Consider the following 14,955-nt stretch of genomic DNA (forward strand, 5'->3'; position numbering starts at 1 on the left):
TATCTCGGGTAAACACCTCACGGAGTCAGAACAGAGGGTGCAAGGATATCACACAGGAGCAGTGGGTACCTGCTCTGCCTTGTGAATACCAGAAGTAGCCCAAAGCTCTCTTTAACTTCAAAGGTGGAAAAAGTGTCAACCCATATCAGCTCTTTAGGAGTTGGGACCTTCCTGCGGCTCACCTCAACAGTCTAGCACTGCTGACTCAAGAGTCCCCTGCTCCACTCCAGTCCTCCAGGGGAGACACAATGCCAGCTCAGGAGGGAAAGTAGTGCATGTTACCACCCCCCATCTCAATTAAAAGTATCACTGCCTGCTAAGTGGGAGATAGAAGAGTTAGGCTATCCTCACAGCAGTGTGGCCCCTTCCTTCTCTATTGCCTTCAACAGCTCAGATGCTCGGATGCCAGGCTGCACAGGGCAGTCTGCCTCACAGACAGCCCTGGCATAACTGCTCCAATGCTAAAGAGACCACTGAACCTACAACTAGTTCACTGTGTTCCCCGAGCAAAGCAGGAATACACTAGCCGTCATATAACGGCAATTAAAGGGACAAAGTAGAGAGGACAAATGATCTCAACAAGGCAAGGAAAGTGGCAAAACCTCAGACAAAGAGACTTGTGAGTCTTGGGTCTAAATGTACATGTCATTAAACAAGAGACCCAGAGAGAATGTGACACCTCAGCTCTTGAGCATAAGCAGGGAGGATATATAGTCCTTCCGTCCCTGCAACACCACATGCCAGGAACATGAGACATGAGGACAGAAGAATAATGTCAGAATTATTAAAAAGTAGGAGTACTTGTGAGTGAATTGCTTTAAATTATCTACACAAGTCCACTCAGAGCTGACAACAGGAACACTCCTAAGCAGGCTATAAAAGCATCCTGCTGCAGAATCACCCTTTAAAAGGACTACTAAAATTCCAGAGAGGAACAAATGAATTAATGCCTACTTATCAATACTGATCAGTAAACCCTCCTAGGCTCTCACAGCAAGGGCACTGGCAGCCCACATACAGTGTACTCAATTTTGGCAAGTTCTTGTATGCCATGGGATTACAGCCCATCAACTCACTAGTAAACATCTGTGATAGAACACAGACCTCAACATATTTCCATAACCTTGAATTACAAACACATTCTTCTTCATACTGAACTGATGATAAAAGTGATAAATACAAAATGCTTGGTATTTCATTGCAACAGTGTGTTAGTAAATGTTAGTGTTTCTTAAGGTTTTAATGCTTTATGCCCAACTCAGTATATGCTAAAGCAAGGGAAGCAATTAAAGTACAATAGGAACAACTTTATTCTGAATCCAACAAGCTAGCCAACAAAACACCAGAACTACTGGAGAGAAAACTGAGCCCCACCAAGCACGGGCATCTTCTCCTTAGAGAGAATGCTCTCCACTGGCAGTTGGTTCAGCAGAGAGGGTAGCTGATGACAGAAAACTGTAGAAGCCATGGAGATGAACACAATGCATGTGTTTATGTTCAGGTCCTTTGATGAGGTAAGTGTGAGTAGAAGTAAAGGGCACTAACAAGAAGGACTTCCCTTTCATCTTCAGAATGGTCTGCACCACTCAACAAACAAGATTCTAGCAAAAACACACTGACATATGCTGGGACTGTTGCTGCATTCCATGGAAACAACAATGCTAGCTTGTAGTCCCAATATGTGTCGGTCAATACAACTGGAATACTTTCCGAAATGCAATGGTTATCTTGTCATCTCTGCAGCAGGTTACAGGCCATAGAAGTTCCCAGAACTGAGCTGACTTTCTTCCTAAGTGTACAGTAGCAAAGTCCAACTGTACTAAACACCTTAGTAAATAGTAAACAGTTTAAAAGTATTTCCTTCACAACCTTCAAACTGACTTACACACTCGAGTGCTCTTATTGGGGTTGAATTGTCAGAGGAAGGAAACTTTTCCAGGAGACTCTGTCCATTCCTCTACTGAGCCACAGATAGGCTCAGGGCTCTAGCTTAGCACCATGGTTAGTGTTGGGCCAGCAGAAAAGGCCCTCTAGATCCCAGCCTGGGGCTCTACAGCCCCTAGAGTTGGGCTGCTCTGTTTTCCTGTAATCCTTTAACTTTTCAGAGTTCTTTCTCATTAGTGAATAATCCTCTATTCCAATTCCATTAAAAATTCTTAACTTTATCCAGGCAGTGGTGTCACATGCCTTTAGTCCCAGCACATGAGAGGCAGAGGCAGGCAGGTCTCGGTGAAGTTTGAGGCTAGCCTGGTCTACACAGTGAGTTCCAAGACAGGCAGAACTATTGCTGTCTTGAAAAACAACAAACAAACAAAATCTTAACTTTGAGCTTTCTGTTCCAACTTGCATGTGGTTTCTTTCGTTTAAATAAGATAAACAAACAGAGCAGCACAGTAAAGCAACAGTTGTGGTGATCTGACATAAAGCCAGTCTTAAATACAATTTACTATGAAATCACAATTATAAGAGATTTTCACTCAAATGAAGAGCTAGTCTATGTTCATGGATAGGAAGATTCAATAGTGCCAAGATTACATTCTTTCCCAACTCTGTCAGATTTAGTCCAATCTTGATAAAAACCACAGTAAATTATGTGATGCTGACAAAATTACTAATGCTTATATGTAGAAACAAAGGTCAAATGTCAAAGAAATATCAAGGTCGAAGATAAATGTTACACAATTTAAAGAATTATTATAAAACTAAAACACTGTGGTGCCCACACGTACAACCATCCCCCGCCGCATCTGCATCCACCAGAGCCTTGACCCGGACTGCCTGCAAAAAGATGACTGTCTGGGTTCCCAGTCGGAGGGCTCTGCTCTCTAGGCCCTAGCCCTGGGAGGCCCATCCCAGGCCCCACCAAACCCCAAACACTCTGGAACAGCATGCCCACATGTGCAACCATTCCCCCACCTCATCTCTGACCACCGGAGTCTTGGCCCTGACTACACCTGGAGGAGAACCAGAACACATCAGCGTCTGATATTTGCGTCTAAAGGCATGGACCTGCCTGTACCTGGAAGAAGAGCCACCACCTAATCCACAGACCCCACCTTTACCAATTGGAGGAAGAGGGACTCCCTGAAGCACAGGCCCCACCTGCACCCCCTGGAGGAAGAGATGGAAGATGGCAGTGTAAGAACACATTCAACATAAAAATATGGCAGCATCAGAACCTAGGGGTCCTACAGCAGAAGACCTGAATATCCTAATCTAGAAGAAGACAATGACCTTTAATACAACTTTATAAAAATAACAGAGACTCTTAAAGAGGAAATAAAAAATTCCTCTAAAGAAATAGAGGGAAAGACAATGAAAATTGCAAGAAATCAATAAATCTCTTAAAGAAAGCCAAAAAAACAAAGAAAAAAAAACAAACAGGTGAAGCAAACAGCTCAAACAGTTCAAAAGTTGAAAACAGAAATAGAGTCAATTAAGAAACCACAAACTGAGGGAATTCTGGAAAATGAAAATCTGGGTAAATGAACAGCAACTACAGATGCAGGCATAATCAACACAATATAAGAAATAAAAGAGAGAATCTCAGGCATTGAAGATATGATAAAGGAAATAGATTCATCAGTCAAAGAAAATGTTAAGTCCAACAAATCTTTAACATAAAAAACATCCAGGAAACCTGGGACACCATGAAAAGACCAAACCTAAGAATAGTAGGGATAGAAGAAGAAGAACTACAGCTCAAAGGCACAGAAAATATATTCAAAAAATTAGGGAGGAAAACTTTCCCAACCTAAGAGGGATATCCCTATGAAGGTACAAAAGGCTTACAGAACATCAAAGAGACTAAACCAGAAAAAAAAAAGACCCTTTACTATATAGTAATCAAAACATTAAACATACAGAATAAAGAAAAAATATTAAGAGCTGCAAAGAAAAAAGGCCAATGAACATATAAAGGTAGACCTAACAGAATTACACCTGACTTCTCAATGGAAACTCTGAAAACCAGAAAGTCCTAGATATAGATGTGGTGCAGAAAAAGAGACCACAGATACAAGCCCAGACTACTATACCGAGCAAAGCTTTCAATCACCAAAGACAGAGAAAACAAGATATTCCATGACAAAACCAAATTTAAACAATACCTATCCACAGACTCAGCCTTACAGAAAATACTAGAAGGAAAACTCCACTAAAACACAGGTAACAGGTAAGCTCACACCAGGAAATAAGAAAATACTATCAGAAAAATAACAGGAATAAACAATCACTGGTTGTCAATCTCTTAATATCAATGGACTCAAGTCACCTATAGGAAGACACAGGTTGACAGAATGGATACAAAAACAGGATCCATCATTCTGCTACATACAAGAAACACGCCCAACCTCAAAGAAGACATTACCTCAGAGTAAAGGATTAGGAAAAGATTTCCAATTAAATGGACCTAAGAAACAAGTAGGTGTAGCTATCCTGGTACCTAACAAACATCACAGGAAAAATCCATCTAGATGCAGTCTCAATTCTGAATATCTATGCCCCAAACACAAGAGCACCCACATATGTATAAGAAACATTACTAAAGCTTAAATCACACATCAAACACCACACACTTACAGTAGAGGACTTCAACACCTCACTCTCCCCAATAGAAAAGTCTGTTACACAAAAACCTAACAGAGAAATAAGAGAACTAATAGATGTCATGACTCAAATGGACTTAAGATATCTACAGAACATTTCACCCAAACACAAAAGAATAAACCTTCTTCTCAGCACCTCATGGAACCTTTTCTAAAATTGATCACATACTCAGTCACAAAGCAAACCTCAACAGATACCAAAAAAAAAAAAAGAAAGAAAGAAATGGAATAATCCCCTGTATCTTATCAGATCACCATAGCTTAAAGTTAGAATTCAACAACATCACTAATGGCAGAAGGCCTACAAATTCATGGAAATTAAACAATGCTCAGCTGAATCAACCCTTGTTCAAGGAAGAAATAAAGAAATTAAAGACTTCCGAGAATTCAACAAAAGTGAATGCACAACAAAACATGAATGTCCTAAACCTATGGACACTATGAATGTCCTAAACCTATGGGACACTATGAGAGCAGTGTGAAGAGGAAAGTTCATAGCACTAAGTGCCTAGATAAAGAAAATGAAGAAATCTCACACTAGTGACTTAACAGCATACCAGAAAACTCTAGAACAAAAAGAAGACTCACCCAGGAGGAGTAGACGACAGGAAATAATCAAAATGAGGGTTGAAATGAATAAAACAGAAACAAAGAAAACAATACAAATCAATGAAACAAAGACCTGGTTCTCTAAGAAAATCAACAAGATAGACAAACTCTTATCCAAACTAATCAAAAGGCAGAAAGAAAACATCCGAATTAACAAAATCAGAAATGATAGACACAGAGGAAAACATTAAGTAATACAATAAAAACTTGTACTCCATGAAACTGAAAAATGTAAAAGAAATGAACAATTTTCTGGATAGGTACCACATACCAAAATTAAATCAAGACCAGGTGAACAATTTAAATGGATCTATAACCTGCAAGGAAATAGAAACAGTCATCAAAAGCCTCCCAACTCAAAAAAACCCAGGGCTGGATGGTTTCAGTGTAGAATTCTACCAGAACTTCAAAGAATAGCTAATACCTGTACTTCTCAAAGTCTTCCATACAACAGAAACAGAATAAACACTGTCAAACTCTTTTTATGAGGCTACAGCTACCCTGATACCCAAACAACAGAAAGACTCAACTAAGAAAGAAAATTACAGACCAATCTCCCTCATGAAGATTTGCATGATGCAAATATATTCAATAAAATACTGGCAAACCAAATCCAAGAACACATCAAAAACATCATCCACCATGATCAAGTTGGCTTCATCCCAAAGCTGCAGGGATGGTTCAACATACAAAAATCTATCAATGTAATCCACAATATAAACTGAAGACATATGATCATCTCATTAGATTCTGAAAAAGCCTTGACAAAATCCAACACCCTTTCATGAAAAAGGTCTTGGTGAGATACAAGGAACATACCTAAACATAATAAAAGTAATATATATTGACAGTCATCATCAAATTAAAAGGAGAGAAACTCAAAGCAATTCCGCTAATATCAGGAAAAAGACAAGACTGTCCACTCTCTTCATATCTATTCAACATAGTACTCGAAGTTTTAGCTAGAGCAGTAAGACAACAAAAGGAGATCAAGGGGATACAAATTGGAAAGAAAGAAGCCAAATTTTTGCTATCTGCAGATTATATGATAGTATACATAAGTGGCCCCCATATTTGTACCAAGGAAATCCTACAACTGATAAACACCTTCAGTGATGTGGTAGGATACAGGATCAACTCAAAAAACTCAGTAGTCCTTCTATATACAAATGATAAAAGGGCTGAGAAAGAAATCAGAGAAACATCACCCTTTACAATAGTCACAAATAACATGAAATATCTTGGGGTAACGCAAGTGAAACACAAGTGAAAAAGACCTGTATGAAAAGAACTGTAAGTGTTTGAAGAAAGAAAATGAAGATATCAGAAAATGGAGACATCTTCCATGCTCTTAGATAGGTAGGATCAACATAATAAAAATGGCAATTTTACCTAAAAAAAGCAATCTACAGATCCAATGCAATCCCCATCAAAATCCCAACACAATTCTTCATAGACCTCAAAGGAACAATATTCAACTTCATATAGAAAAACAAAAAACCCAAGATAGCAAAAATAATTCTGTACAAGAAAGGAACATCCAGAGGTATCACCAACCCTGACTTCAAGTTCTACTATAGAGCTATAGTAATGAAAACTGCTTGGTATTGGCATAAAAACAGACAAGTGGACCAGTGGAATTTAACTGAAGACCCTGATGTTAATCTACACACCTATGAACACCTGATTTTTGACAAGTTTACAAGAACCTAGCCGGCACAATATTAAGAGCAACTTTATTCAAACTCCTTGAACTTGGAAATGAGTGAGATATTTCTCAGTAGAGTGAAGGTTAATTTTCTGTTTTTCAGTTTTGTTAAGGGATGCTCAGACAGTTGGTACAGCACTATTTCTTTTTTTAAAAAAAATATTTATTTATTATATATACAATATTCTGTGCATATGCCTACAGGCTAGAAGAGGGCACCAGACCTCATTACAGATGGTTGTGAGCCACCATGTGGTTGCTGGGAATTGAACTCAGGACCTCTGGAATAGCAGGCAATGCTCTTAACTGCTGAGCCATCTCTCCAGCCCAGCACTAGTTCTTCGTGTGTCTAAGAGGGTGTATGTAGAACAAATTGGTGCTTAAACAGTGGACTAAGAAGGTTAAGTCCTCACCCTATATAAAGGAACTCTCTTCTGGAGCTAGGGCAATTCTTCATCTCTTCCATATCAAAACCCTAGGTTCTTTGGCTTCCTAACTCTAGGTCTTATACCACCCTCAGAAGATACAAAACCAAATATGAAACCTCATATAAGCTAGGGGCTCTGAGTGATACTGATATGTCAATAATGCATGCTAATCCACTGTTAACAAGTGTGTTGCTATGGTTTAGGATATAAACAGTGAGAGACAGCAAGGATATACTGGGACAGGGAACACACGAAAACTCTCTGTACCTTCAGGTCAGTTTTCCTAAGAGTTAAGTCTTTTAAAAACTAAGTCCACTAAATTATTCTAATATTGCAAGAATTGTTCAATATTAAAAGATCTAATATAGTCATCCCTCTGTATCCATGGTCTCCACATCCATAAAAAGAACAATACACATTGAAAACATTTCTTTTTTTAAAAAGCCCAGTTTGTACTGAACACATGCAGATTCTTTTTCTTATACTGTAGTGCTTAGCAAAGGACACAATTCACACTGTACTGTCAATAATCTAAAGGTGATTTTTAAAGTAAACAAGAGGGTATGCATATGTTACATGCGAATTCTATTATACCATTTATATAATGAATTCACCTATCAATTTATAGCGCTTTCACATACACTTTCCCGTGGATCTTCTTCCTCCAATTTCCTCTTCTCCTCTTCCCCTGCTTCCCTCCTGCTTTCTCCTTCAGCCTCTCTTCTGCTTTCAAGTCACATGTATTCCATTACTTTCATGTTTAATATCCCCATCCTATTTATTCTTGAAATGTTATTCCTTACAGTTATCTATAATTTACAAAATCAATAAGCCATATAGTACAAGAAGCAGTAAGGACTTCCTAAACTGTAATCCCCATCACTAAAATGTCATACACACAGAGCTGCTTGGCACAAGTCTGAAATCCTGAAACAGCTTTCCGAAACACACTACTTTTTACAAATCAGCTCAGTCTACGGCCCCTGTATGCCTATTCTGTTTTGTGTGAATTTAACACAGAGGAGTCTTCTACTGAGGAAGAAACGACTGGTGTGTGAAGAGAGATGAATGAAGGGGGAGAAGTGCTTGGACAGGACAGACCCCCCCCAAAATGAGGCTGTACAGCTAATAGTGTATTGCTGTGAGCACATAGCTCAATGTCACTGTTTCATGTGACTGATATACCATGTAGTCACTTCTACATTCTAAGTGCATTCGAAGTATTCGAACATTATAAATGTTCAAACTACAACAGCATAGAAAACTACCAATTAATTGGCTAAGACTCTGATGACTGGGAAAAATAAAACTAATGTTTTAAAATTTTTAAATGAGTTGGAGAGCTAATTAAGTGGCAGAGTGTGTGTGTGTGTATATATATATATATATATGCGTATATATTATATAATTATATGTATATATGTATGTATGTAGGAAGCAGTAAGTTCAATTCCCAGCATCACCAAAGTAAAAATAATAATTGAAATAAATTTCAAAAAAATAATTTTTTTATCATTTTTATAGATAGTTTCTAATTATGCTAACAAAGACCCAATTTGCTAAGAATACTAAAAATTAGAATAATGGGCTAGAAACGTATTCACTAATCCTTTCATTCACTATAATATCTCAATTGTCAAAATCATTTGTAAACCTAAATCCTAGTTAAGTAAGCATTTAGTATGTATGCCTCGGTAGCAAGTCCACAGAAGCAACACTCCACAAATGTATATATAAAACAGCAATCTAGGATTATAAAAGGCTCTCTGCAAAGCAGAGGACAGCTAAACAGTATGCATGGTCTGCTTCCCACTAAGACTGCCTAGTGAAACGCCTGGAACAATTGATCTCTCCACTACACGTATAAACAGCACAGTTGTCCTAGAGAGGAAAATGGCTCAGGAACATGCTTATCAACAGCAGTCTGAGAAACCAAAAATTTCCTAGGAAGAAAAGACAGGGCAAAACAATGCACAGGTTCCTCCATCTTGTATTTTTTCTGAGGCCATTTTAGGTTTAACTAGAATTTGATCTCCTCGATATGAAGCCAGGAGGAAATTTATACAACTCTATTCTAGGAACCTAAGGTCAAGATGCCCCAGCTAACTTATCTTAGAGTCTGTTAAACTGCTTGTTTGTGCAGGACCTCCTTCTCCGGCTACCTGTTTATCTCAGCATCTGCTGAACTACTTGCTTGTGCAAAACCTCCTCCTGAAGCTGTGGAGAAAGATACCAGGATGTGGAAACCCCTTACTCTATGCGCTTGGTGCTACACTTGGGTCCCAAACAACTGAGTATATTCCCAGGCAGTTGGAATGAAGACTTTCAATTAGCTAAAGACTGAGTCTGAGTTTTCTTCTCTGGTGGGCACCCTATAATATCACGAAGGCTAGGAATGAACCCTTCTTGACACTCTTAAGACAGACCTGCATTAATACTTGGAAAATACCTGTGGCTTTCAAATGAAGCAAATTAGCCAAAAACAATGTCTCATTTGAAAATTGTGAATTGGGGTAAATGTTCTTTCTTTTCTATAGCAAAATTTCACAAATGATTTTCTTTTGTTTCTGAAAAGCATTTGTACATCAGAAACATCTGTCTTAGTCACTGTTCTACTGACACAACAAAGCATCATGACCAAGGCAATTTATAAAAGCGAGCATTTAATTTACAGGGTCACAATTCCAGAAGATTAGCGTTCACAATAGCAGGAACCATTGCAGCAAGCATGGTACTGGAGCAGAAGCTGAGAGTTTACATATGATTCACATGCACAAGCAAAGACGGAGCTAACTGGAAGTGGCCTGGAATCTCAAAGCCCACCCCCAATAATACACCTCCTCCAACAAAACCACACCTCCTAATCCTTTCCAAACAATTCTACCAACTGGGTACCAAGCATTCAATCACATTAAGTATGGGGGCCATTCTCATTCAAATGACCATAATCTCCAACCTTACAGCTGCTTCTAATCACCTGGCTCTAATGAATTGAATAACAGAGCAATCTCAAACAGACCCAGCTCTCGGTTGAGTAAGTCTCACATTTACCTTTCTAGACTATCCTCTTCCAAAGTGATCTCCATAAATGTCTTCAGCTTTCTGTTCACGGTCTCTACAACCTCCTTCAGCTTTGCACTTCTATGTTTACCTGTAAGAAGATTACATTGAAAAAAAGGAGTTCTCACAATCACTATATGTAACATTCCCTGCTGTGCACATGTGGTCAGTTATCTGTGGTCTTGTTTCTCCCTAGTTAACCCTGGCTGATTGTAGGACAATTATCCCTTCCACAGAGATGCTGTGAGAGTACATCTGCTCTGTGTGGAGAATCACCAGAAAAGAGTGACAACCAGCACAAATCACATTCATCTACTGTAGTTTTTATTTGTAGTTTAATAACTAAAGCTTGCCTGAAGATCAGAGAGTAAAACAGCCCCCCTGATCAGCCTCACAGACAGGCAGCAATGACACACACCTTTAATCCCAGCAGCCACACTAGTTTGCCATAGGAACTGGGCAGTAGTAGTGCACACCTTTAATCCCAGATCTACAGGGGAATATAAAACTGGAGGAGACAGCTCTCAGACAGTCTCATTCTCAGATTCCTAGAGGTAGGATCACCATTTCAGACTGAGGTAGAGGTAAGAGCCAATGGCTGGCTGTTTTGCTCTTCTGACCATCAGGTTGAACCCCAATTATCTGTCTCTGGATTTTTATTAATCATGCTATATTCCACTGCAGGTACTCAGCACCTCACATACATGCTTACATCTCCTCAATGAGGTATGTCCTTTGCTCTGCAGAACACAAGTGCTCTGTGCCTCTAAATCAGGGGACGTCCCTCAGACAAGCCTTTTAGGATGCCCATACTGGGCCTGAAAACTTTTTAAAAGCATCATAGACTGAGCACCTAATACCAAAAACTGTAATTTGCTATACTCTAAAATTCAAAACTGTTTGTCCTACTTATATGTGTTTCAGATTTTAAATTTTCAATTCGGGAATTCTCAAGCAGTATGTTTTACATAAATAGTATAAAATCTATAAACTCCCAAGTTCTGAAGAAATTCTTTGTCCTAAACATGTGGGTGAAAGGTACTCAAGCTTTGTAAATCTCCACAGATTTGGTAGGCATAAGAGATCTTTACCTGCAAAGTGCTAAAATTGAGAGACATTTTCACATCAGTAGAACTTAACCAAAAATATGGAAACTTGAATACAGTCAGTCAGCCTACAAGGGTAACACTGGACTTTACACTGAGCTGACATTTTATAGGTATTGCCAAATATTTTCCCAGTACTACTTTCAAATTAGTTAAGTATTCAAGAAGCATGATGCCAACATGCCCACTGTTTAAAAAAATAAATTATAGAAATAGTTTTGATACTGGATTTCACTAATATTGACCAAACTCCTAAGTTTGAACACTATTCACGCCTCAGCTTCCTGAGTAGCTGGGGCTACAAGCCTTTGCTACAGGGCTCGCCCAGATTTTTAAACATAAGTAACACTGAACAAATCAAGAGAAATTCAATTCTGAGGTGTAGTGGTTCAGACCTGTAATCCCAGCAACTAGCAAGGCTAAGACAGGAAAACTCCAAGTTCAAGGCCCATCTGGATTGCAGAGTGAGTTCATGGCCAACCTAGGTATGTTAGTCAGACCCTGCCTCAAAATTAAAGAGGGAGCTGGTTACATAGTTCAGTGATAGATCACTTATCAAGGCTACACAAGGCAAGAGGGGAGGGGAGGAAAGGGGAGGAAAGAGGAGGAGAGGGGAAGGGAGGGGAGGGAAAAAGGAAGGGACCCAGTGATATTTACAGGCACCCAAGAGTGAAAATGAAAGGCAGACAGAAGCTCCGATACAGAACAGGTAAGCTCATGCAATGGCAGGGACAGTGAATTCAGAGAACACTAGGGAACAAGGGTGAAAAGGTTGTGGGAAGCCTCTCCTGTGCTGGCAGTGAAAAGGGTGAAACGGGTCAAATCCCAAACTTCTCTAACAGTAGCAACAAACAAGGACATAATCAGTAACGTACAAGATGAAGGAGAAAAAAATGTAACCAACCTTTGTTAATAACCAAAATAATATGCAGAACAGCTGTGAGGCACACAATGCCTTCAATATCACCAGAGGTTACACAAGCCTTTAGTTCATCCAAAAATGACCTATGGAATCAGCAAACATTTGAAATTACTCCACATCCCAATACTTGATAAAAAAAAAAAAATAAGCACAAGTGAGGTTTACCCACAATCAAAAATACCGCCCAAGGTCCTCCCCTTTATGTATTATACATGTCAGTTCTTACAGATGGAATGCTAAAACCAAATAGTATGCACAGGAGAAAAGCAACGTAAGAGATATTTAATAGACTGCTGAAAGGCAATCCACAGCCCTCGGAATGATGCAATGAAGCTTTCAAGGAATGTATTCACACCATTCAGTGCCACTGTGTTCAAAGTCTGAAAAACAAATCCCTCTATATTTTCAGTCCCTTGTGGACTACTACAAACCCTAGAATCCTAGTCAAGTGAAATGCACGGAAGAACCAAGGGCTGTTTATGGGATAAAGTTTGAATTCAAAAACTGTAGAAATAAAAACTTTGGTGTTACTGAAACAAATGATGCTGATTAGCTGGAGCTGAAGCCTCGGCTGTGATTAGTAAGAGACTAGCATCATGAGTTAAAATCTGGAAAGTACTTCCACAAGGTCAGCACAGGAGAAGGTGAGTCTAACTGGGGGAGGGAGGAGCTGGAGCAATGCTGCAACCCAAGCTAGTAGCCAAACTTGTTAATGTGTAAGAGTTTTCCACAGGATCTACTTCTGAAGGCATAAAGGGGTCACAGGAAGCAGCCAAAGCTTGGCACGAATCCCTGCATAGAGAGGCCAGGAGGACATTGGTGAAAGTGAAGTCTCAGCTACAACAGAGACTCAAGATACTGGAGGACCTTGGGACAACCACCCAGGACAACAGCAGTTATAGCAGAAAGTTAGCCTGAGATTACAAGACACGTCCTTTGGAGCCCAGTAAGTACAGCTTAAGTGAATTCCAGTTATATCAGATATTGAGCTACAAGATCTGGAACTAAACTGACAGATTTTTGGTTTTGTTTAAGCATTATTGTTGTTATGCCCTGTCTCTTTCCTCTTGTAAAAACAAAAGCATTTAACTTGGTTTTTGTTGATGGAGGAAGGTCACTGGCTAATAAAGAAACTGCCTTGGCCCATTTTATTGGTTAGAACATAGGTGGGTGGAGTAAACAGAACAGAATGCTGGGAGGAAGAGGAAGTGAGCTCAGACTCGACAGCTCTGCTCTCTGGAGCAGAGACGCCATGCTCCCCTCTCCCGGGCAGACGCGATAGCTCTGCTCTCTGAGGCAGACGCATGAAGCTCAGACCCAGGATGGACGTAGGCTAGAATATTTCCCGGTAAGCCTGATGCTACACAGATTATTAGAGATGGGTTGATCGGGATATGAGAATTAGCCTGTAAGGGCTAGAGTTAATGGGCCAAGCAGTGTTTAAAAGAATACAGTGTCTGTGTAATTATTTCAAGGCATAAGCTAGCAGGCGGCCGGGGTGCTGGGGACACAGCCCCGCTGCTCCTATTACTACATTTTGTTGTTGTTATTTTTCAGGTACCCACAGGTAAAGAAATGTTACATGTTTTTGAAGAAAGAAACTGGACTTTCTAGGTGTTGAAAACTTTAAGTACCATGGAGTTTTGATGTTAACACTGGGACTTTCAAAGTTATACCATGTTTTATGTTGTGATATAAACGTGAAATCTTGGGGATAAACAAGAAAGAAAAAGTCATGGTTTAATAGTGGTGTGTGTGTGTGTGTCTGTCAAGCTTACAATGGGTCAATTTGTTACTAAGTTTTTGACTTTTTTTGAAGTCTTATGGGAAGACAGGACCTTAATTGACTGACCTGTGGAGATGCCTACAATACATTTTCTTTGGAGGGCCAAGACAACGTGGGGGGTGGCACCACCCTTGCACAGATGGTCCTGAGTTGTATAAGAAAGCAAGCTGAGCAAGTCATGAAGAGCAGTGCTTCAAAATGGTCTGCTTTCAATCCTGCCATGGCTTTTCTCCATGATGGACTATAACCTGAAAACCAAATAAATCTTTTCCTCCTCAAGCTAATTTTGGTTAGTATTAAAGCAACAGAGAATGTGGGGACCCAAAAATGTGAGCCTATGTTCCTTTGTCTGAAGGATAGAGAGTTTGAGGATATTTGTGCTCTTTCAAAGTTGCTGACAGCAGATGTGGCTACAAAACAAGAGATCCTGACCCAGGCTGTGGTTACTTCGTGTTTTCAACATTAAGATGGCCAATCAAGGTGGGTCTACTCCACCCTGATCAAAGGTCAGAGAATTCAAACATACTTCTGCTTCTTTTGAAATAGGAGGTTTGAATTAGGGAGTGGGTGCCCGAAGGACACTTGGTCTAGAGTGGGTTCACTACCCCAAACATCAAATGTTTTGCTCGGGAATTAAGGGCTTGATGTCTCAAGTACTGGAGCAAGTAACTGTTCTGGTTGTCCACTGTTCAAGCAGTCTTTTGCCTTCTCCCTCCCACCCCCATTGTT

The 14,955-nt window shown here is 39.7% G+C and overlaps 1 protein-coding gene across 5 annotated transcripts in view; it reads right to left on the reverse strand.

Annotated features, from left to right (window-relative positions):
* The window catches only part of Ncapg2 (non-SMC condensin II complex subunit G2), a 564,457-nt gene that overhangs the window by 508,497 nt on the left and 41,005 nt on the right, over positions 1 to 14,955 (reverse strand). For all 5 annotated transcript variants that reach the window (XR_012907705.1, XM_075948072.1, XM_075948071.1 and 2 more), the window contains 2 exons: positions 12,423 to 12,523; positions 10,404 to 10,503 (listed from right to left, as the gene is read on the reverse strand). Coding sequence is in view for 4 of the 5 variants with exons in the window: in XM_075948072.1 (XP_075804187.1) it covers positions 10,404 to 10,503; positions 12,423 to 12,523 (201 nt within the window). In the remaining variant the exon portion in view is untranslated. The remainder of the gene's footprint in view (positions 1 to 10,403; positions 10,504 to 12,422; positions 12,524 to 14,955) is intronic.

This window comes from Microtus pennsylvanicus, chromosome 14, assembly GCF_037038515.1.
Source record: "Microtus pennsylvanicus isolate mMicPen1 chromosome 14, mMicPen1.hap1, whole genome shotgun sequence".
Lineage (NCBI taxonomy): Eukaryota > Metazoa > Chordata > Mammalia > Rodentia > Cricetidae > Microtus > Microtus pennsylvanicus.